This window comes from Phallusia mammillata, chromosome 8, assembly GCF_965637545.1.
Source record: "Phallusia mammillata chromosome 8, kaPhaMamm4.hap1.1, whole genome shotgun sequence".
In the NCBI taxonomy this organism is placed as follows: domain Eukaryota; kingdom Metazoa; phylum Chordata; class Ascidiacea; order Phlebobranchia; family Ascidiidae; genus Phallusia; species Phallusia mammillata.
The window spans coordinates 4,679,563-4,701,638 of NC_137259.1; the positions used below are offsets into that span (position 1 = coordinate 4,679,563).

The 22,076-nt window shown below is 37.0% G+C and overlaps 1 protein-coding gene across 2 annotated transcripts; it reads left to right on the plus strand.

Annotated features, from left to right (window-relative positions):
* The first annotated feature begins 1,252 nt into the window (after positions 1-1,252).
* Positions 1,253-22,076, plus strand: LOC145204288 (matrix metalloproteinase-19-like). 2 transcript variants are annotated; one of them, XM_080076774.1, is made up of 18 exons: positions 1,253-3,263; positions 3,395-3,544; positions 3,629-3,880; positions 8,881-9,155; positions 9,740-10,009; positions 13,711-13,802; positions 13,952-14,076; positions 14,609-14,731; positions 15,361-15,457; positions 15,797-15,924; positions 17,315-17,401; positions 17,732-17,890; positions 18,375-18,530; positions 18,780-18,953; positions 19,500-19,637; positions 20,407-20,535; positions 20,998-21,135; positions 21,702-22,076. In XM_080076774.1, the coding sequence occupies exons 5-18, from the start codon at positions 9,860-9,862 to the stop codon at positions 21,776-21,778; spliced, it is 1,773 nt and encodes a 590-aa protein (XP_079932900.1). In that variant the 5' UTR covers positions 1,253-3,263; positions 3,395-3,544; positions 3,629-3,880; positions 8,881-9,155; positions 9,740-9,859; the 3' UTR covers positions 21,779-22,076. The 2 variants fall into 2 exon arrangements, with proteins under 2 accessions (XP_079932900.1, XP_079932899.1); XM_080076773.1 differs by having other exon boundaries at positions 1,253-3,544.

Here is a 22,076-nt window from a genome sequence, read left to right on the forward strand (position 1 = left end):
ATAGCTCTTTACGGGTAGTGGAGTAATGTCTTTCCGCTTTACTCAGAGTTCGACTTCCGTATGCTACCACGTGCTCCTTTCCATCGATCACCTGCCCAAGAACACAACCAACAGCATTATCGGAGGCATCGGTATCTAACACAAACCGCTTAGTAAAATCTGGATAACGCAGCACAGGAGCTGTGGTAAGCGCTAGTTTTAACGATGAAAACGTTTGTTGACATTGATCGGTCCATATAAAACGGCAGCCTTTTTCAGTTAATTTATGCAAGGGAGCAGCAATAGATGCATAGCCTTTTACAAACTTGCGATAGTAGGATGTTAAGCCTACAAATTGACGCACATGTTTGACACTCCTCGGGATCGGCCATTCTTTGACAGCCCGAACCTTATCGGGATCACATAAAATACCTTGCTTTGAGACAATGTGACCGAGGAATCGCACTTCATCTTTAAAGAGGTCACATTTCGAAGGTTTAAGGGTTAACCCAGCTTTGATCAACCTTAGTAGAACATCCTCCAGACGACGCATATGTTCATCGAAGCTCCTGGCGTAAATAATGATGTCATCTAGATATGCCAGCGCACCCTGCCATTCAATGCCCTGCAGTACAATTCGCATTAATCTCTGAAAACTAGCTGCAGAGTTACGTAAGCCCATCGGCATGACATTGAACTCAAAAAGGCCCATGTGACTAGCGAATGCAGTCTTTTCTCGTGAACGTTCGTCCATTGGTATTTGCCAATAGCCGGATTTTAGGTCTAGCGTCGAAAAATACACGGAACCGGACATTTCATCTAGGCTGTCATCGATCCGCGGTATCGGATAGCTATTTTTCTTAGTAACTTCATTCACCTGACGATAATCAACACAAAAGCGTAGCTCACCACTCTTCTTTTTCACCAAAACAATGGAACTGGACCATGGAGATGTCGAAGGGCGAATCAGTCCTTGTTCTCGCATTTCCCCACTTATGTTCTCCACTTGTTGCTTATGGGTTTGGGCCATTCGTCGTGGTGGTTGACGAACAGGTGGGGCATCGCCGGTGTCGATAACGTGGCGCGAAATATTGGTTCGTCCAAGGTCTGAACTGGTTGTCGAAAATGCATCCTGGTGACGGCGTAGAAGATTCAAAACTTCATTCAATTGACTGGAATTGATCCCCGAGCCGATGGTAACTCCGTCTCGGACGGCATTCCAGTGTTCTCCGTCGTTCTGTACTCTTTCATCTTGACCCTTCGGCGAAACAATGCACACATCGGTCAACCTTTGTGAACGCCACGCATTTGTGCATACACATTTATCATGGGAACTTTGTCCGAACGCAACATTCATCTATTAGACTATCAATGTGACCATAAGCATGCACCGGTGTAACTGCAGCTATGCGAGTCCCGTCAAGCACATCGATCGTATCATCGCTAAAGTTGGCCAGACGAACTTTAACTTTATTATCTTTGACCACACCCAAACAGTTTGCGCTTCGTAGACCCGTTCGTCCACAAAACTCCTCGCTACGGCCTACTAACACGGAAAAGGTAGAAATAGTCTTACTGTCAGCGTGAGGTAGGTATCGTCCGTCTACAATCTACATCCATCTCTGTAGAAGGTGGAAGGCTGATGGTATCCACGAGGCATACCTCTCTGGTTGTTTGCACAATTGGAGAGGTCAACTGCCTCAAATCAAAAACGAAACTGTGCGTGCGCGCTCATTACACTAAATTGACCATATTTTGCCTCTTTATACTTCTTGTACCAAACAGTATCAAAATAAACATGCATTATTATAAATTCAGTTTTTTTTGTAAAAAGCTTTTTAGGAAAGAATATAATAATGGTTTAACACTATCTACTGCAGGGGTGGGCAAACTTTTCAGTGCAAGGGCCGCATTTAAAAGTTCTTAGTCTTATGGGGCCGCATAGTATTTTACCAACGGCCGCCATTGCTTGCTTGTTTTTTGTTTTAAAATAACTGATGTATAGAATAAGGTTTATATCATATATACATATACATATAGATATACCATTTAAAGCCGCCAAAAGTGCTCAGATTATTATTAATTTCTAACTTGGTGCATAAGTTTAGCTAAACGAAGCTAACTGTTTATGACGTCATAATCTGTATTGTGACGATTTTGGTGCCTGTTTGGGGGCATTGTTTGCACGCAATAAGCGGATAAAAAGCCTGGCGCATATAGTTACTAGGCTGGTAATCTTTTTTCCAGTCTCACTGTTTTTAGCAGTTTAAAAAACTAAATATTTGGCAAAACAGTTTTAGTTACGTCAAGGCCGCCAGTACATGTATTTTAATACACATGTTCACGGCCGCACAAACTCGTCTCCGCGGCCGCATGTTGCCGTACGGCCGCAGGTTGTGCACGGCTGATCTAGCTCAAAATATTAACATAGCATATTTTCAGTTATGTGCAAATACGTTTGTTGTCACATGATTGGACCAACACTGGTTAAAACGCTACAATTGCAAGGGCGTTTTTTGGTTAATAAATTCCTTGCGCCAACATTACACAATGCGAGCCGCTTTTAGTATCTTTAGGTGTTGTGCAGGTTTGTGCTAACGATTCCAAAGCCGTGTTTAAAGTCCGTTTGCAAAGTACTGCAAAGACCTAAACTTGATCAAAAGTGATCAAAGTTTTGGCGTCAACAGTACAAAGTGGGCTGTATTTGAAAACGTGAATCGCTTTTACTTTTATTTACTTTTTTCGAAGAAAGAAAATGTGTCAAGTGACGATTTGCATAATAACGTGGCAGAAACAACAGGCTAAAGCACGTAAAAAGTATTTGTATTTAGTTCCTCAATATGGTACGGGTACAGATACTTCACGTGGTATAGTTATTGGCAAATCGCACTCTCGGTATTTTTTTATTTTTTTTAAACTCTACGCCTGTGCTTATAATACTATTTAGCGTTGCTCGGTAACTTTCTCTGTAAAATTTACGAACATTTGGCGGGCCGCATGAACTCCTTTGCCAGGCCGCATGCGGCCCGCGGGCCGTATAGTTTGCCCACCCCTGATCTACTGGCTATTGCAGCATTTTGTGGAATAATTTAAATTATCTAACTTACATTTACTTTTTATCTGACATGAAACTGTATAGTGGGAAACATGGTTTGGCATGATCCAATGTGTTTCGTGGATCCAATGTGTTTCAAGATGCATTCAGTTCAGGAAAACAAACCAATCGAAATCAAAGAAAGTGCCAGGAATGTTAATTGTTAGACGAGACCCTTAAGCACAACTTGGTCAGTGTCTGTGTTTTGTACATGACTGCTTCGACTTGAATGATATTAGTCAGTCAAAGCTTTTATTAGGGTAAAGTTAACAACTTTTCTTTTGTCCAAGGCGAGGATATTGTTGTAACTTTTGCTTTTAGATGCAAAAAGTAAGTTTTTTTTCACCTGAAGTTACTCTTACGACCTGCTGCAAAATAGATTGGATAGCCAATGCCTTATGTTACATGCTGGGGTATTGACTTGATTCGGCACAATGTCTATGCCTGGAGTACTGCGTTTTACTTTTGAAGGTATGTAACAACTTTTTTTGTTTTGTAACAACTTTTTCGTGTGTCCGTAAACCTTTTTTCATTGGCGAGTGTTTTTTTTGACAGTGCCCAACAAATAGATGGTTACCGGTGCGGAGTAACAAGCGCGGGATCAAAACAATGATCCAGACCCAAAAGGAAAAGCCTGAAACCCGGCCCGTACGAGCATTTAATAATAACCAAGCCTGAATTAGGCACAAAATTTGGTGAAATTTTGGTTCAAGTGAAAGGTCAAGCCCGTTTTATTCAAAACTTAAGCCCAATCCGACCCGAAAAACCCGGTCCGACTTACAACTCCATATCAGACGCATTTATTAGGTAAGGCATATCACTTAACAAATGGTACTGCTATGAATTGATGATTTCATAATAGAATTAAAAACGAATAAATTCTAACCATAAGGGCGAGCTATAGAGACCTAGCGCCAACGGTATGGAGAAAGTCTGCGACCAATTTCATCCCACCAGAAGGTAAATGTCTGACAGACAGATGTGATAGTCAAAACACAGTTTAAATATAACCCATGTTAATCTTGTGTTTAACCATCAATCGGACTAGTTGTCACTAAATTACGCTACAACCATTTTTGGCAATGATTTTTAATAATAAATTAACGTCAGGTTTTGTTTTGCCTAACTACAGATACGCACCACTGTGTGGCTACGTATTTGGCACAATAACATTGAAAGGTGTGCCTAACTGTACTCTATAGTTAGCTGTACGCCTACCATGTGGCCTATTAAAGCTTAATTACCATCAAATATTTCTAGTTCTTTGTCGTATTTTGATGGGTTTAAAGACGATAAGGATGAATTTATGTTTAAAATACATGTACTTCGACGAATTTTGCGGTTCATTGGTTGGGAAGTGCACCTTCAAATTTGGTAAAAGGAGATTGACTTGGAGTTATAAACAAGGCCTAAACACGAATGTAGAAGCACCAAAATCAGCCCGAAACCGTTTTATTTGAAAAGCAAAAACGTAGTAGCCCCAAAAGTTGATAAAATTGTGGTACAAACGAAGCCAAGTGTTGGTCAAACAGATGGGCCTGATTCGGGCCTGACTTAACTTGGTTTAATTAATTTTTTGAAATATAAATTACCTCGCCAAGTAGGTAATTGCTGGATATAACCCGACAGTGCTTAAACGTCTTGTTTAGGCCACCGTCTATTAATGTCCAATGAGCATGTATTTTTTATTATAGCCTGTCAAAATTATAATCAAACTTTTGGGCCTAAACGGCCTAAAAAAATTCAGGTTCGGGCCGGGTTCGGGCTCGAATTTCAGGCCCGATTACAGCTCTGAAGTCAGATCCGAATCGAGCCTGTTTAATTTAAACTTAAGCCCGAACCCGAACTATGAAAGCCCGACCCAAATTGCTAATATTGCTACCAAGTTGGTGCATATAATATCGTATACAAACAAGAACTGAAATGTTGTTGCTTCTTGTACCTTAAACAGCAGATAATTGATTTACTTTTGTTACTTAATTTGTTGTAAACATGCTTTTTTGGTTTTGTTTAACAAAAAGTAACATACAAATCACAAATAAATTCGTTTTTAATTTGTTTAAGTTGTGGAACGCCCGCAAAAAAGCTTAATTATGTTACATATGTACATTCAACATACAGTTGTAGGTTACGTTCTATAGTTGTTATGTTTATCACATAAACAGTTTTGTTTCGTTTTAAATCGATTCTGCATAAAGTTTTAGTACAAGTTTCCAAATTAAAATTGGCATTAAAATTTTTTATTGAAAGCCCCTTATTAAGTCAGTGAAAAAATATGTTTCAAGTTCGTGTTATTGATCACAAAAATGTCTGGTGGGATTCGAACCCACGACAGACGATTTCCTTTTTTATTGTTATCTTGTGCCCTTGGGCTTAGGAAACCTATTACACGTGAAATTATTAAGTGAAGTTACGTGCGATAAACAATTTAATGTTACGAGAACATGGAAGTGAATATCAGTCATCATGCGTTTTTACAAAGAAGCCCGATTTAGTGACATATAAGGTTATTATAAGGATGATTACTATGTTTTTTATCACTGGTAAACATCTTGGTACGTTTTCTCACGAAAGGTTTTAGGAGAAATGTGGAAAAATAATGAAACATGGTGGTTGACACGATTTTTATTTGACCTAGTTTGGCAATAATTTAATCGACACAAATATGCTGTTACGACACAAGTATCGGACATATAAAAGTCCTATTTACTAAAAAACATATAAATTTCTAATAGGAAAACGTAATACAAAATGTGCACAGTTTAAATTTTTACAAAAAAAAATCATTTTTTAGCAACTTATGCTAATTAAATGTTAACTTATATGTTAACAGGTCTACTAATTATTTTCACGCGATTTCGGGTAGATATGAGTTCAATACAAGCAACGATCATTGATTTATGCTGAAAAGCTGGCAAAATATAGTAAAAACATACATTTAAATTTGTCATAAACCATATATTGAATTTGTCATAATTAAATTTGACCTCAAATAATGTTTTAGCACTTTTTCGGCCCTTAAAATTTGCTAGATTTCTACGTTACTATATCTTAGGTGCAACTATACTTACATGCATACGTAATTGAACTATTACACACATTAACAACATACTACAAAATTACGCTGGGGATTAAAACATATTAGTCAATGTTTACCAACTGTTTAAAGTGGACTTTGCCCCTCAGCATCGTGAATTCACTTATTGAGGTGTCAGGTTTACGGAAACGTAAGCTTAACTTTGCCGTCATCCGCTTTTACGCTAGTTAATAATTCCCTAGTCGACGTCAAGTCATTTAACATGCGTTGATTAATCACCCAATGTGTGCCCTATTCAACGTTTTTCTTAGCCCAATTTCTTATCTCATGGGACGTTGTGTGACACATCGTGGATTATTTTAACTTTTTAGTGACAAGTGAGCGCACAAAAAAATACGGTATTATTTTTGTCACAAATCTTGTTTAGAGCGACAACATTCATAACTCACGTTTTAGTTGACCCACACGAACTTCGCGATCAGTCGTGCGTAACCGTGCGACAAAACGCATTCAAGCGTGTCCGACAGGAAAGGTTATACGCTTGTCGAGCTATGAGCAACCACTCTGGCATTTTTAACTTACGAGTTTCGTAGAAAAAATCGCCAAACAATACAAGGATCGACCACGTCAATAAAGTTTTGGGGAATTTTGTGACGTTTTTGCCCGTAAGAGCGGATATCGACAGCTCCCGTGGGATCAAATTCGCAACCATAATTGTGTTTGAATCAACAAGGATTTGGAAAGTTGTTAAAGTTAAATTGTCCGTTTACGACGCGACTTGGAAAACTTTAGGAAACAAATATTTGCACATACGAGGGAAATGTGACAATGACGCATTGCATAAAAATACATATAGCTTCAAATTTTTTCAAAAAGTAATGCATTCTGGTAAAAATAGTGTTTTTTTCATTTCAGTGACGAATTTGTACGAATTTTTCAGTAAAATTTTTGTTTCGTGCTGCCTTTTAAATACAATTTCTTATTTATGAAACAGAGCCATTTTGTGTTTCAAAATTCTGTAATTAATGCAACTTTTTTTGCAGAATTTTGTTTTTAATACGACGCAGACTTATGAAGTAAATTTCCAATAAATATCTCATTTTACTAAAGTTGCAACACATTTAGTATGTTATCTAAGGGCGTAATTTTGTTTGCATCTTTTTGAGTTGAAAAGTTGAAGAAGTAATTGAAGCATAGCGTCGCCAAACCCATAATTGAACACGACCCAATGTAAAGTGTTGACTGAAAACAATAACTTGTCATTTTACGCCAAATTGGGCACGTTTTGCAGAAGAAAGTATCATATAACTACTTGGCCGCAAATTTTCTTCCCATAATTTATCAATGTTTCGTATTTGTACCAATTTATTCTAAAATTTGCTAATTATTTAAGTGTCTGAAACGGTCTAGGTTGGTTAAGTTTTGCACGAAAAATTTAAAGCCTAATTTCCATCGAAAAGGATTTCTAGCGGTCAGAGTCACTACGCATAATTGCAAAGGACATTAGGGTGAACGTTACAATGTAACACGATCCAATGCAAATAATAAAACCCGTCTAATTGCACACGATTTCCGCTTGCTTGCTCACTAATCGACAACTAAACAAGCCATTGCGTTAACAAACTACAAAATATATTTGCTTAACTCATAGACTTTCACCTGTGAAAAGGGGCTTTAGGAGAAATGAACCTCTTTCGTGCGAGTACCACAAAAACAAAAACCTGGCCGTGTTGTATTGTTACATCACGAAGACGCTTTATTACGTAGACAAAATTACCCTTTGATGACTCAGCAAAGCCAACCTTCGGTGGAACATAGCAATTAACGATTAGACACATTTTTTGAAGTGATCAATCTACGCTTTTGACTCTTATGGCCAATTAATTCTGATAGGTGGTACGGAATTGTGACGTCAGAATGATATATTTGTGACGTCGTAAATGGTTTGGGAATGAGAATTGAATACTGGCGACATCCGCTGCTGCAAACGGACCCCAGACTTGTTTTTTCACCCCTAAAGCCTCATTCGAAAGTCGGTAGACCCCAATTTGCGCAATGCGGTACTAATTAGCTGTTTTTGTCAATTTTCTATTCGTATTTTTTTGTGCCATGTTGTATGTAGAATAGTATACTGGGCTCTTACACCATTTTAGGAGAAAAGGATTCCATTTAATTTGTAATACTACTTTCAGAGAAAAGTTTCTGTTTTTTTGTGTTGCAATCAAATAACCTAGGCATTCCGAAATTGTGAAGTCAAACATAACATTCCCAAGAATTATCTAAACTAAAGATTTTTCAGAACCGTATGATCATGGCCGCAAGAATTTAACCACAGGCCGTAATACTAATTAAACATTTTATTTTAGGAACAATTCCAAATTCGGTGAGGTTTTAATTGTAAATCAACTCAAAACACGTGTGCCATATGTTAAGTAATAATTGTGCCAAGCACATAGAAACCAGAAATTTCTCATTTTAGGAGAAAAGAGAAAAATAAAAAATAAATTCGATCAACTATTTGAAATCAACAAACCGGTTCCCAAAGGAGTAAAAAAACACCCAGTTTTTATGGAATAAACTTGGTTCTGCTAAGAACGCTATATGTAATGTTTATAGAAATCCCTATGCATGAAAATCTCATACCACAAAGTGTAAGATATATCCCCGAATGTGTTGTTAAGAAGTAACATTATATGTGTTTGTCACCAAATAGTAATGCTAAACACTTCAAAATACTGAAAATCCTTGCTAAATTTACCTTCAACAACAGCACGACGGCATGCATGGTCTAGACCACAATCTTGCAAGGAATATTCAAAGCATTAAACATTTCTCGAAAGCCTAGACGTCGAGTTCCTTTGACCCGACTCGGGAGTATTGAGAAAGTTACTTCGATCTCCCAGCTAAAGGAACCGCGCTGTTCACCTGTCGCGGTGTTTGGAGTCGATGACGCAAAAAAAACGCTTTGTTTAAGCGCGGCACGAGGGCATAAAAGCGGAGCCCTTGAGCTAGAAGGTACACAGACGAAGTGGAATTGCAACTGAGGTATAGCTTCTCACTGCAAAATACAAAAAGCTGTGGTTTGTTAACTGAAAGCATTGGTAGCTCGTAAAGTTTAAGGTTTAGCCTATAACTTGGGGGTATTTGTAGGCTTTCGTGGCTTTGGTGTTAAGGTGTTTGGCACAGTAGCATATTTATTGCCATTCAAATACAGTTTCGGTTTATAAACTAAACGACAAAAACAGCCTAATGTAAAATGTATAACTTGATAAAGATTGAACAACCATTTTTAATAGTGCATAACACCGTATTTTTTGTACTTGGTTTTACTGGATTTTGCAGTAACTGAAGGATAAATTGTTTAAAATTAAATCAAATAAGTACGTTTTATACAAGTCAATGCAAATCTCGTTAGTTTTAACCAAGGTGGTAACGGTGCAACATCGCAACAAAAGTGATAGGAAATCCGCCTAAAGTGTGCTTAGTCGCTTGTTTATAGTTTATTCTTGTAAATCGTTTTGAGCAAGAAAGGCATATGTTAGGTGGTTTCTTCTGAAAACTTATTTTTAAAGTAAACTTTTCAAAGTAATTTCAAACTAAACAACGTTAATTGCAATTCTTATTTTTAGAAAAAAAGCACGACCTAAACAACGAACTTAAACTACTTAAAACAAACCGCTGCGCTGAATACTAAACAACACTTCGCAACGTAAAGTCACATATAGACGAAAGAGCAAAGAAGTGTAAGGATGAAAATCCCTATCGTCTTAGCAACGATCCTTGTCTCCGTGGTCTCCTTTCCGGCACCAGATCCTAATCCCAATGCTCCGAGATCCATTAGACAATCGGCACCCAGAGGACTCGGAGATTTGAGTCGGTTTAACGCGGCAGCTGCAGCTGTAAGTACACTGATGATTTCTATTGTTTTTATGTAAGTTATAACTTCTATTGGTCGACTGACAAATACTTTAGTGTAGCCCAGTGGTTCTCAACCTTTCATGGACCGTGGCCCCCTAAAAGTATATTTCGGGCCGCGTGGTCCCTTTAAATAACAATGTAAGATCTATGCTCCCCTGCAAAAATTTAAGTGGCAATTTAAACTGGTGTTGAAATTCGGTATTAATTTCGGATTTAAACAAATCGAATAGATTAAACAACAAACTGTAATCGTGACAAACCTCAATATGGATAAAGAGTGTTAGGAAATAAAGATATTTTCAGCACACACTCAATTCTGCCCATTTGAAAAGAAAATGACTCACCGATTTTTAGTGGATGTTTCTGGTGAGGCTACACCCACAAATTAAATATATAACAACCGTCTGATTTACAGCTTAAATTCGCTTTTCAGCACATGTTAAAGGACAAATTTATTTCACATTTAAGATTTAATTTAACAATTTAGGTTTGACAAAAATTCATGATTTAACAAAATTTACAGTTTTAAACATTATACACTTTTCGTATACTGGTAGCGTTTAAACGACAAAATTAATTTAAAATATCAACTTTTTAGGTACATGAATACCCATTCAAATCGAACTTGGTTATCAAACGCGCTATTTTTTAACCCTTTGTCCCGAAAGTTTACCACTAAACCTTAATCCCTCGTAAACGCTTGTTAACTGTTGCGCCACTAAAAGTTAAATCTCCCTATCAGTTACAAGTAGACCACAGAAAACGAATTTTACCATGCTTGTTGACCCAAGTAATCCCATACAATCCAGGTGCTTGCTTTTCATGCGGCTTGGCGCCAAATGGACCAAAGTGGTGGTTCTAGACACCTTAACATTTACACTAAGTTTGACCTTTGCAATTTTGTCAAATAAAACTGGTTTTGGGACACAAGACCACATAAAGTAGCTTAGTATTGAGAAGCTGCCGAAAATCGTCCAACGCTCGTATTAGTCCATTTTTACGCATTTTTTTGTAAAATGTACTTCAACGATATATGCCACAAGGCAAAAAGATTTAAAATATGTAAGTAGTGTTACTTTTAAACACAATTTTTACAACTGAAATATGAAAAAATATATGACATCGCTATTTTATACTGTCTGGATATTTGAGACAAAACGGAAACGCTAGAAAAAAATTATTGTTATTTTTTCATGACGTATATTGATTGTGACGTCACGCTTATCCCGTTCTATCGGACGGGTCAATCTTATGAGTAACTGGTTACACACAAAGCAAACCCTCACCAAATAATCCCTTTACGTCACGCGAGGAATAAAAAAACATATAATTTTATACTTAATAAAATCTTTACATCCTTTGATGAACAATGTTTTAAGAATGTGGAAAACTTTTTTCTAGTCGGTAAGTTTTGATTAAACTTGTAAACCGGATTTTAGGAGACTTGAGTTTACATTATCTTTTGCAACCCAAGTCAAGCTTAACAGAGGCTTGGTACTTAGAATTGGAAATCTTGTTAAGGTCCGTTGCTACTGTGTATACACAGGGTTTACAAGTGCAATAAACTGTGGAGGATGTATATTCTGTGATGCCATTCTCTCTGCACCTAGTCGATTTTTTTTAAATAAAACGGCCTGACTTTATATTCGACCAATTTTGCGTCTCAATTTTCAAACTTTAGGGCCTAAAATATATTATTTTGTAATCGGGTTTTGGTCAAAAGGAGTAAAAATCGGGTTTCGGCAACTAATTTATGGTTTAGGCCCTAATTTTCGGGGCTGCTTACAACTCTGTTTAACCTAACATACAGTCTTCTATACTTATTCTGTCTACAAACAATAATTACAATATATATTAAGTGGAGCAGATGCCCAGAAACAGGGATTTTATAAATTCCGACCCAAAATTTGCTTTCTTCATAATCAATCACTCTCGTTTTACCTAAAAAATTGTTCGTGCTTGTTATTTGTCAAATATTTACACTTCTCACAGGGGACTCCTGGAATTTGGCCAATTCAGCCCGTTAACCGATAATTAATGGAAAATCTACGTGCTTCCGACGCATAGATTAGACCGCGCGATAAAAAGTAGGGTGTGGTTAGAATGTTGTTTTCTTAATAGTGGGAATAAGGCAAAAATGGGACCAATTCTTTAGAGTCCGTATTGTATAACGGCATAACATAACTGATGTAACCTTTTGATTAATCTTTTATGTGAATCAAGTGTTTATGAATGGGTTTAACTTATAAGTGGCCTCATATCACTGATAATGGCATCAGCATTTGCCGAAACGTTCGATTAATAAAGCATGCAACTTTTTAAGTCTATTTGGAGCGTTATTTTACTCAGATCCGTGTATAGTGTTCCAAATAACTAATGTATATCTGACACAAATATCAACAAGTCATGAAAATTTTTAAGGTGTGTTTTTGTGCATTTTTTCTGATAAAATCACAATATGAAAAGATAAGTCGGGCTCACTTTTCAGCGAGGCCTGAAAACACAATGAACCTAAACTGCTACCTTATAACTTATGTTTATGAAATCCTTTTCGCCACGTGTTAAATTTCATCCTTTGCAAACATACTGTCGCGTCAAGCAAACCTCTAATTTGTGCTGAGGTTATTTGCAGCATAACAGCGTTACGCGACTCTGCAAAAACCGCTTAAAGCTTGGTTAACCATGCGGAACAACCTCAGGTCAAGGTCAAGCTTAAGTTGCTCATGATTGATAGAGGTTACCTGGGGTCATAACATAGTCGTTTGGCGTGTGAAATGATTGCATGCAATTTCTCGCCACTTTTGACAATTTATTGGCATTAGAAAAGCATAATTCTTTTTCCGAACAAGAAAAAATTATTTAGTTTGAAATTTAAAACGAAAAAAAAAATAATATGATTAACCAAAAACACACAGAAAAAAATATCTTAAAATTTGCCACATTTATTTGGTATTTAGCGTTCTGGTTTTTGGAGCACTATCTTCGGGTCAAGCACGTCACTCAATGACGTCATAACCAACGTAACAGTTCACGTGACGGCGAGTAACGAGCGACTACTCGACTCGCTGACGGGTTCGATCGAGTCGCAACTCTCACAACTCGTTGACTCGCTAACGGGCGAGGTGCAACGCGAGTTGTTAAATCTACCCGATCGCTTCACCGACTCGACTTCACCAATCGTTGTGAAAGTCGTGAACTTGGGCAAGGTGACTTCCCTTAAGCGCGAATGACAGGCACGGCTTTAGTTTAGTTTATCTTGTGATGCATGACCAAATGACGTCATTTTTTTTACAAATTCCGTTCATTACGCGAATCAGAGAATGGGAAATTTTCGTTTTTGATTATTTTTTCACATCAAGATCATTTACTTTTGCATTCCTTTGATATTTTCCTTTTCTTTTGAATGCAAACTTGAAAAGATAAATTGACTTGGTTTACTACTGAATGCAACTTAAAATACCCTTTTCAACCACTTCGAAAAAATGAACTAACGAATTAAAAACAAAACACTTTTTAGGTTTCAAAATACACTTCACAATAAATGAAATATAATTGATAATGCTAGTGCAATAGTATTTACCCCTTTAATATTTTTGTTCAAATTAACTTAAACCTAACATTTACACTTGCAAAAATGTTATTCAATGTGCACAGTTTAATATTTGTATTTTTGTTTCTAAAGGACTACCTCAATAAGTTTGGATACATGTCGAAAAACACCAGGAACAAACTTGCAGAAATTGTTGACCCAAAGAGTCTCAAAAAATCGATCAGGTATTTGCCAATGAAAAACCCTTTTCAGGAAATAATAACAACCACAGCGGTGAAATAGCGTGCCGTGGGCTGGGGCGTATTCTGGTTTCGCTTGAACGACAAGGTCCACAAAGGCAGCTATATTATAAATTGAATTTTCTTTTTTGTAGAACCTTTCAGCAAATGGCGGGCCTGCCTGACACGGGACAGCTTAACGCTGAAACGGTTGAAATGATGGCAATGCCTCGTTGTGGGGTAGAAGACACCTTGGGCGCATTCAATATGGGAAATTCAGGTGAATAAGATTTCTTTACTGTCGGACCTGTTGCTTTGCCATGAACAAATAATGGTCGGCATATTCTATGGACATGTGGTGTAATAATGTCCTGTTGATGTATATGTAAACTCCTTTTTAAAATTTTAACAACTATTTCGGAATGCTAGGAGCTCCTTTAGTGATAATATGTAACCGTCTTGTAATCATACACTTAATTTTGTGGAAAATATCGACGATTGTTTATATTCTATAGTTTTTTGAACTTTTCAAGTGGTTGGTTATTTAATTTGTTTGGTCCGATAACTTTGACTCGAGTCGTAACTCTCCAATCTTTAGGACTCAGAGTTGACTCTGATTCGCCAAGTAAATGACTCCAATAATTGTGTATTTGTGATAGGAATACATAGACTTCATAGAAATATTATGTATTTTCCTGTTTCCAAAACAAATAGTTTGACGTTCAGAAAGAACGTTATTTTCGGTATGAGCTTGCTGGAAAACAAAATTGAAATTGATAAAATAGCCAATACCGTTTATCTTCGAATACCAGGAAATACTGCCAATTCGAAGTATCGCAGCAAAAAGCGCCAAAGAATGGCTAGGCGCAAGAAGAAGGGGCGAAGAGCCCGAAAAAACAGAGCAAAGAGCCGAGGAAAAAGATACAACGTAGAAGGTAAAAAAAACTTCTTAATTTTTAAATTTGCGAATTCCAAACTAGATATAACTGTCTCAAGCAATTGTAGCTACCTGTAGCAAATCATACTACGTTGGATTTATTTGTATTACGTTTGTTTGCTTCGCCGTTTCAACACTCATTAGCTTGAGCTGGAAACTTCAAATATTTACCGTTTCGCCCACTCTTGATAGTGTTACACAGGCTTGAAAAGGTTGTTCAACCTGTTTCAGGACATTGAGAATTGGTGTGTCGTTTAAACTGTTGCACTTTCTTATCATGTCGTCACTACGTGATATTTCTCCCAACTAAAGTGCTATAACAATAAAATTTATTCCACAGTCAAAAGTTTATGTCCCAGAAAATTAGAATTACTGACGTAGATAGTGTGATTGTAGGTTCCAAGACACCACAGCCAACATGGCGTACAAATAAGTTTTTTCACTAAAAAACTTTTTGAACCTCTTGCGACATAAAGACGTTCGTTCCACATGAGAAAGTAGAGTAAAAGTTTATACGCTCTGAAAATATTTTACCCCGAGCCTTATAAGCGCCTAACTAAAACCAGTCTAAATTTAGCTAGTTATCGCCGAAAATCTAACAATAACGTTTTTTGTTGTTTGTTTCAGGTGGCGCTTGGTCACAAACTGGTCTTAAATATTGGATCAACGAAGACCATCTTACCAACGATTTGACGAAAAAACAGGTTTTCGATTCCATCAGAAGGTTAGTTGATGATAAACTTAATTTTACAGTACTGGCAAAATAAATTCAAACACGCAAATTAGGAAGCAGCCAACCCTAAGTTGTAACCGGCCCCACAGTTGAGACCTGAACCCAAAAGTACAAAATTAAAACCCGAAGCCGACTTTTATAAAACAAAGCCCGAATTCCCCCCAAAAAAGTTGGTGACATTGCCGCACAAATGAGGCCATGTCCAAACCAAGCTTGTTTTGTTAAAACTTAGCCCAAATTACAACTTTGAACCAATCTCTTTCTGTAGCTCTTTGATCTCCTACTTAAAAGTCTATGTAAAAAATCTTTAACTTTGTATTATATCAACAGAGCGTGGAATGTGTGGGCTGACGTCACTAAGCTGAAGTTTAGACAAGTATTTTCCGAGGCCGAGGCAAACTTTAAAATCGAGTTTCGATCAGGAACCCATGACGATTCATATCCCTTTGACGGAAAAGGTAAAACACCTATCTCACACATTACCTGTCATTACTTCTACAGTTGATTAATCCGGATCTTCGCCTTATCTGGACAAAATTTAGATGATTTGTAATGTGGTAAGGCTTTAACTAACCGACATCGGTTAATACGGATCTTTGCTTAATCGGGACAATTTTTTTTGACCAAACGGGTCTAGATTGACCGAGGTTTACTATACTTCAAACTTTAAAAAAGAATTACCCAGCCCGTTGTTGGTGGATGAAGACATACAGATACTGTTGATACGATTATAACGAAATATATATATTTTAAAATCTTAAGGACGAATGACTTAATGTTTATCATGAACTTTACTTAAGTCCACGAATTTATTGGTAAGCAAAGTTAGCCCGATACCAAACAAGCTAAAAAAATAATGATCAAATTAAAAGTACTACTTTAAAATATCCATTTTGCGTACAAGCATATTTTCTGCAATCCTAGTTCTTGTACTAAATTTCTCAATTTGGATGGTCCATAGGTTTTCAACGTCATTTCGTTGTCCTGCAGTGACCCATTGTCATACCCCTTGAGAAAATTTGTTCTATATTGGTTCGAATGAGTGCCCGGTGTTGGCTAAACGTGACTTTTTCTAACCGACTTTAAACCGCCAAAGCTTTGTACTATTGTGTGACAACCGCAATATCAACTGAGTTTCGTCTTTTTGCACAGACGATGTTAAGCTTTATAACTCAGATATAATCTTGTCATGGGGTTTCCTTTTTAGTCGATAAGAACGTGAGGTGTTAGACATGACTTTGCTATTTATTTAATGATTATTCAAAGATATGACTTTGTTATTTTTTTAAGCTTTTTTCTGAATATGAAATTGTTGGTAACTGTACTAACGTAGGAACTCATTACAGAAAAGTTTGCTACATACCGATGGATGGCGTAAAAAACATTAAATAATACTAAAAATTGTGTAAAAATACTGACGTTTAGAGCAATAATGGTAAAGGTGGGGTTTTATTATAAAAAAAGCAATAAACCACACTTAAACTTGTACATGTGCAAATTAAAGTAAATTCTTCCCTTCAAGTTTTAAAATTTCTCTCTTGGGTGGAATTCCTCCCCGGTCGGGAACCACTGAGATAAACAGTGGAATTTTAAATCCGGCGAATTTAGTTTCTGGAAAAAACATGAGTTCTACGAATCATGATGCGAAGCTATTCCGAGCAGCTTAAATTCGTATTCCTAACGCCTGTTAAACCAACCGTGCAGTTGTGTGGTTTTATGGCCTCAGCAGGCTAAATATTCTGCAATGGCTTTAAATATAAAGTGTAAGTGGGTGGTACCTGTAGCTAGAATACGGGTTGTACACATTTTAAAGGCAAATCTATAACTAACACTTAGCATATGTTATAGGTGGAACTCTTGCTCATGCTTTCTTTCCTAGCGATGGTCGGGCTCACTTTGACGATGCTGAACTCTACACAATGGAGGGAGACACAGGTATAAAGCTGTTTTGTCAAATTGATAAGAATTGACTTCTTCAGTTAAAAGATGAGTAGTAGGACATGATACTGGCAAAATCAAATTCAGTCCAATCATTTATTTATTTAACTGCATGTAAAGTTTTAAAAGAGGGCACTCTTTCACTATTGCGATGATTAAATACAAATTAAATTTCATGCAATAGTCATATGTGTTTGCTTTGGCTTTTAGACCATAAGGCTTTTCAACTATAAATGACAATGTATATGATCCCCCAATACATCCCAGGCCATAAGCAGAGCTAAAACAGTAATTCCAAGTTATGATGTCATCGTAATGATGTTACAGGTGTGAATCTATTTATTGTCGCTGCCCACGAATTTGGTCACGCTCTTGGTTTGGGTCACTCCAGTGTAAGAAATTCCCTCATGGCTCCCTTCTACCAAGGATATGTACCAAACTTTAAACTACACGAGGACGACATTGCTGGAATACAACAACTTTATGGTGAGTTTCAACACATATAACATATTTCTTGATGATTATATACAACACGGGTAATGCAAAAGGTCTCATAAATGCTACATGTTACGAAAGTAAAGAACTCCATTTGTAATAAACAGTAAACCTCGCTTAATCTGGACCCGTTAGGACCAAAACATTTGTCCGGATTAGGTAAAGATTCTGTTTATCCGATGTCGATTAGCTAAAGTCTTGCCACATTACAAATTATTTGTACCTCAAGTTACGTGTTATACGGTTAACCGAATCCGGTTAAACTGAGGATTACTATATAGTTTTTAATAATATTGTTTTTTGAGGCATCGTAAATTTGCTTTAATAATATTGAATGTTTACTTCATAAGCATTTAATTTATTTGGGTATCTTGTGCTCAAAAAATGCAAATTTGACTTCAATCACATAACGCTTTACAAACAACCAGCATTAGCGATTGCAAGCAGCCATCTGACCTCAATTTTGTGCAAATAGGAAAACCAGCTGGAAAGAAGGTGGTCAATACTGGGGTGAAAAAGCGAAAACCGAAGCCCCCAGTCAGCAAACCAAAGCCTACTCCATCTACCCCACCTAGACCTGGAGCTATGGACATTTGTGGACCCAGGGTGTCATTTGATGCAACGATTTATGGTAAGTTGTATGTACTAGTAAAGATTTCTTGAGTTTTTTGGAAACATAAAAAAGATTTCAAAAGTTATGAGACGGTAGAGTCAAAACAGTTTCGCTCTCTGCAGCTTATCATTTATTGGCTCGATGCTTTTGTATAAAACATAAAAAGAATCTATAAGATTTCATGTCAGGTTGCTATTTTATTTCGCGTAACAAACTGTGCTCGTTTTTGCAGTCAAACAATTACCTAGACATTGAATTCTTTTTTAGACCAGAAGAAAGATGTGATGTACGCACTACGTGGTCCCTACTACTGGAAGATCAACGATCGTGGGGTAGCAGATGGTTACCCGAGAAAGAGCTCCCGATTTTGGGAAGGGCTCCCTCCAAATGTTAACGCCGCAGCCTATTCGAAGCATACAGGGCGCACTTATTTCTTCAAAGGTAAGAGTTAAGACAGTTTTGTAAAAGCCAAAAGACTTGAAAATGTTCTGTTCACCTTTCTTGCCGTTATTATTTTTTAAGTCTTCAAAGTTTGCTTTCATAAGTGTTCACCAGCGTATAGCGTTGTAAGCGGACCTGTGGGGCCTCGAACCCAAAAGCACTTGCCCGAAATTTGACCCAAATCCAAATTTTGGAAATTAAAGCCCGAATTAGACCCAAAAAGTTAGATTTACTCTCGCCACAATTATGGTCCAGTGTGAAGCCAGGCCTGAAAGCCAGTTGCCAGTAAAAGTTTGGCTCGACTTACAACTCTGCACCTGTTTGTCTAGTAGCTAAACTTAGTAACGTATTTTGGACGTACAGCTAAAAAAAACTTCCAACCTCAACATGGGTTTGAAGCAGCAATATTGGCTACAGTATGTTCATTCTAATTAGATTATTCATTGCGCATTTACATTGTGGACGGTATCTTATGTTGCAATAAGTCGTTGTTAGAACGTCTTGCTGTTTCAGTGTTTAACAAAAAAATACTTTGATGCTAAACAGGCAACCGTATGTGGAGATACACGCCTGACCGAAAACTAGAAAGAGGATTTCCAAGAAATTCGTCGGATCTTGGACTTCCCTCTCATCCGCAAGCCGCAGTTCAATGGAGTCAAGATGGAAATATCTACGTATTTAAAAGTGAGTGCCCAAAAGTTTCATGGCCGCCGTCTACACATTTCACCAAGTAGTCGTGTGTGCGGCCTTTGCCCCAATATGAAAGATCCCAAATGTCTTTCATCTACATGTGTTAGTATAGCACACATAACATTTTCCTTTATGGATTACATTTTAGGAAGTTTATGCATATCCGTCTATTCAAATGTCATGGGTTCATTCATAATGGCCTTTTCTTGCTTAGGCAGATTCGTTTCACCACTAGGGGCATTTTTTTCCAGGGCTGTGTTTGTATGCAGGTGTGTTTGTTAAGTAAGATAGATGCGACGTTTAGGCATTTTCTGTATGGGGTCAAGAAAAATGAAAGGGCCATATATAGAGATAGATTTGTTGTGCTGTGGTTAACTGAAAGTTTAGTTCTGCAGTGACCCGAAACAGATCCCTGTGGAACGCCAACATAGCTTGATTTAAAACAAAACTGCTAAAAACTCGTACAAACTGTGTTTAACCCATTTTATTGCGGTTGTCTGAAAAAATTGTATTGCCATCATTATAAAACGGTTTTAATTAAGTACAGAAAAAGAAAAAAAATACTACAAGACGCGTCTAGTGTACCAAGTTTTGATATATTTGGTTGAGGACTCTTAATCATCACCTTTACCTTATTCAAATGGAATCGAGCATTGGCATATGCTAGCTGACATTCCGTGAAAAAAGACGATTTCTGTATTAATATGTCTTTGATTAGAATCATGCGTTGGTTTTTAATGTAGTTTTTCGTTTTGTTTTGCAGACGGCTACTTTTATCGGTTTAATGAATACCAGCAATACGATGGTGTGAGGAGGTTTCGCCAACTGAAGATAAGCTCTCACTGGAACAATATCCCCGATCAGTCCAATGCCGCCATCCAGTGGAAAAACGGTAATATTTCCACTATATTATAATGTATTATGATTTCTATAACAAGCCAAAATGGACCCGTCCGATGTGACCTTCACAATTTAAAACATTTTAATTCATCTCTAAAATAGTACATAATGGAAGCTAAATTATACAAAATCAATTCGGGTCTTTTATTAACTTCACAGGTTATATTCCTAGAGCTTACGTGTCTTTTTTCAAACCTCATGTAACAAATTGAAGTTAATTCTTTCCCCTCAAGTTTTAAAATTCTCCTTTGGAGGAATTTCTCCCCGGGTAAAAACCACTGACCTAAATGAAGGTTAAACAATGGTATTTCAAATCAGAGTAAACGGGCCTGAAATTGGAGGCCGAACCCGAAAGTACAAGCCCGAAACCCGGCCTGAAAAGCCCGCCCGACTTACAACTCTGTATCAAACAACCAGAGTTGATTGTTCATGGTGTTTTGTTTTTGCTTTTCAGGCAAAACGTACTTCTTCAAGGGCGACGATTACTGGAGATTCTCAGACACTGATACGATGCCTGACAAAAATTATCCCAAAAGTATTAAGAAAATGTGGATTGGATGTGGGTCAAAAAATACCTCTGCCGCAAAACTCAGTAAGTAGAAATAATTGCTATAGACTGTAAACAATTGTTGAAGTTTTAGTTAAATTTGGAATGGAGTTAAAACGGGGGTGTATAAATCTATGAGAATTTTTCTGAGGTTTTTATACGAGGAGCTATGATGTTTTGAAACTACTAACTAATAAGTAACTGAGAATGGAAAATATTTACACAATTAGTCAACGAGTTTACATTGAATACAAGCGTATATGTTTCGCCTAACTGTCATCTTCAGTTCCCTTTCAAAATCCCGATTGAAATAAACTATCAAAGAAATTAGGGTTTCATGTAAATTCGCGTAGAAATAAGTTTAAACGAACGTGTATGAGTCGATAAGCTGATATTTGATTACACTAACACCCCCCAAATAATGCTCTGTTGGGTTTAATTTCACTTATAATCAGTTTTAAATCGGCCTCTATGTACTTAACTTTTGTATCTTTACCTTTGTGTTGTTATGTGCTAGACCAAGTCTTTACGATAGTGATTTATAAATATGACTTCTTCTGGAGGTTAAGGTTAAAGAAAAGTTTCTAAAACTTAGATTTTATCTTTTATAGAAAAGAAGAACAGAAGCCGAAAACCTATTCTTGCCAGACTTCAAGTTGCACCAACTGATGCCTCCAGCGCTCACTAGAGTAACCGTCCCACGTTCACTGAGGTGTAAAACCAAGAAAATACCTTGACTTATTACTAATGTTTTGTATTTTTAACGAAAGGGTATTGTACCACTATTTAAGAAAACCCCTTTTTTTACAAATTGCTTCATATTTTTGTACATTTCTTTTCTCCATCTCGTTTCTTATTTATTTTTTAACTGCGTATTTTACAACGGTATTTAACCACAGCTGCTTCAACGTATTTTTAAACCGTTTTTGTATCGTGTACATTTTGTAAACGTGACCGTCTTAGATTAATAAATTTTTTTACACATG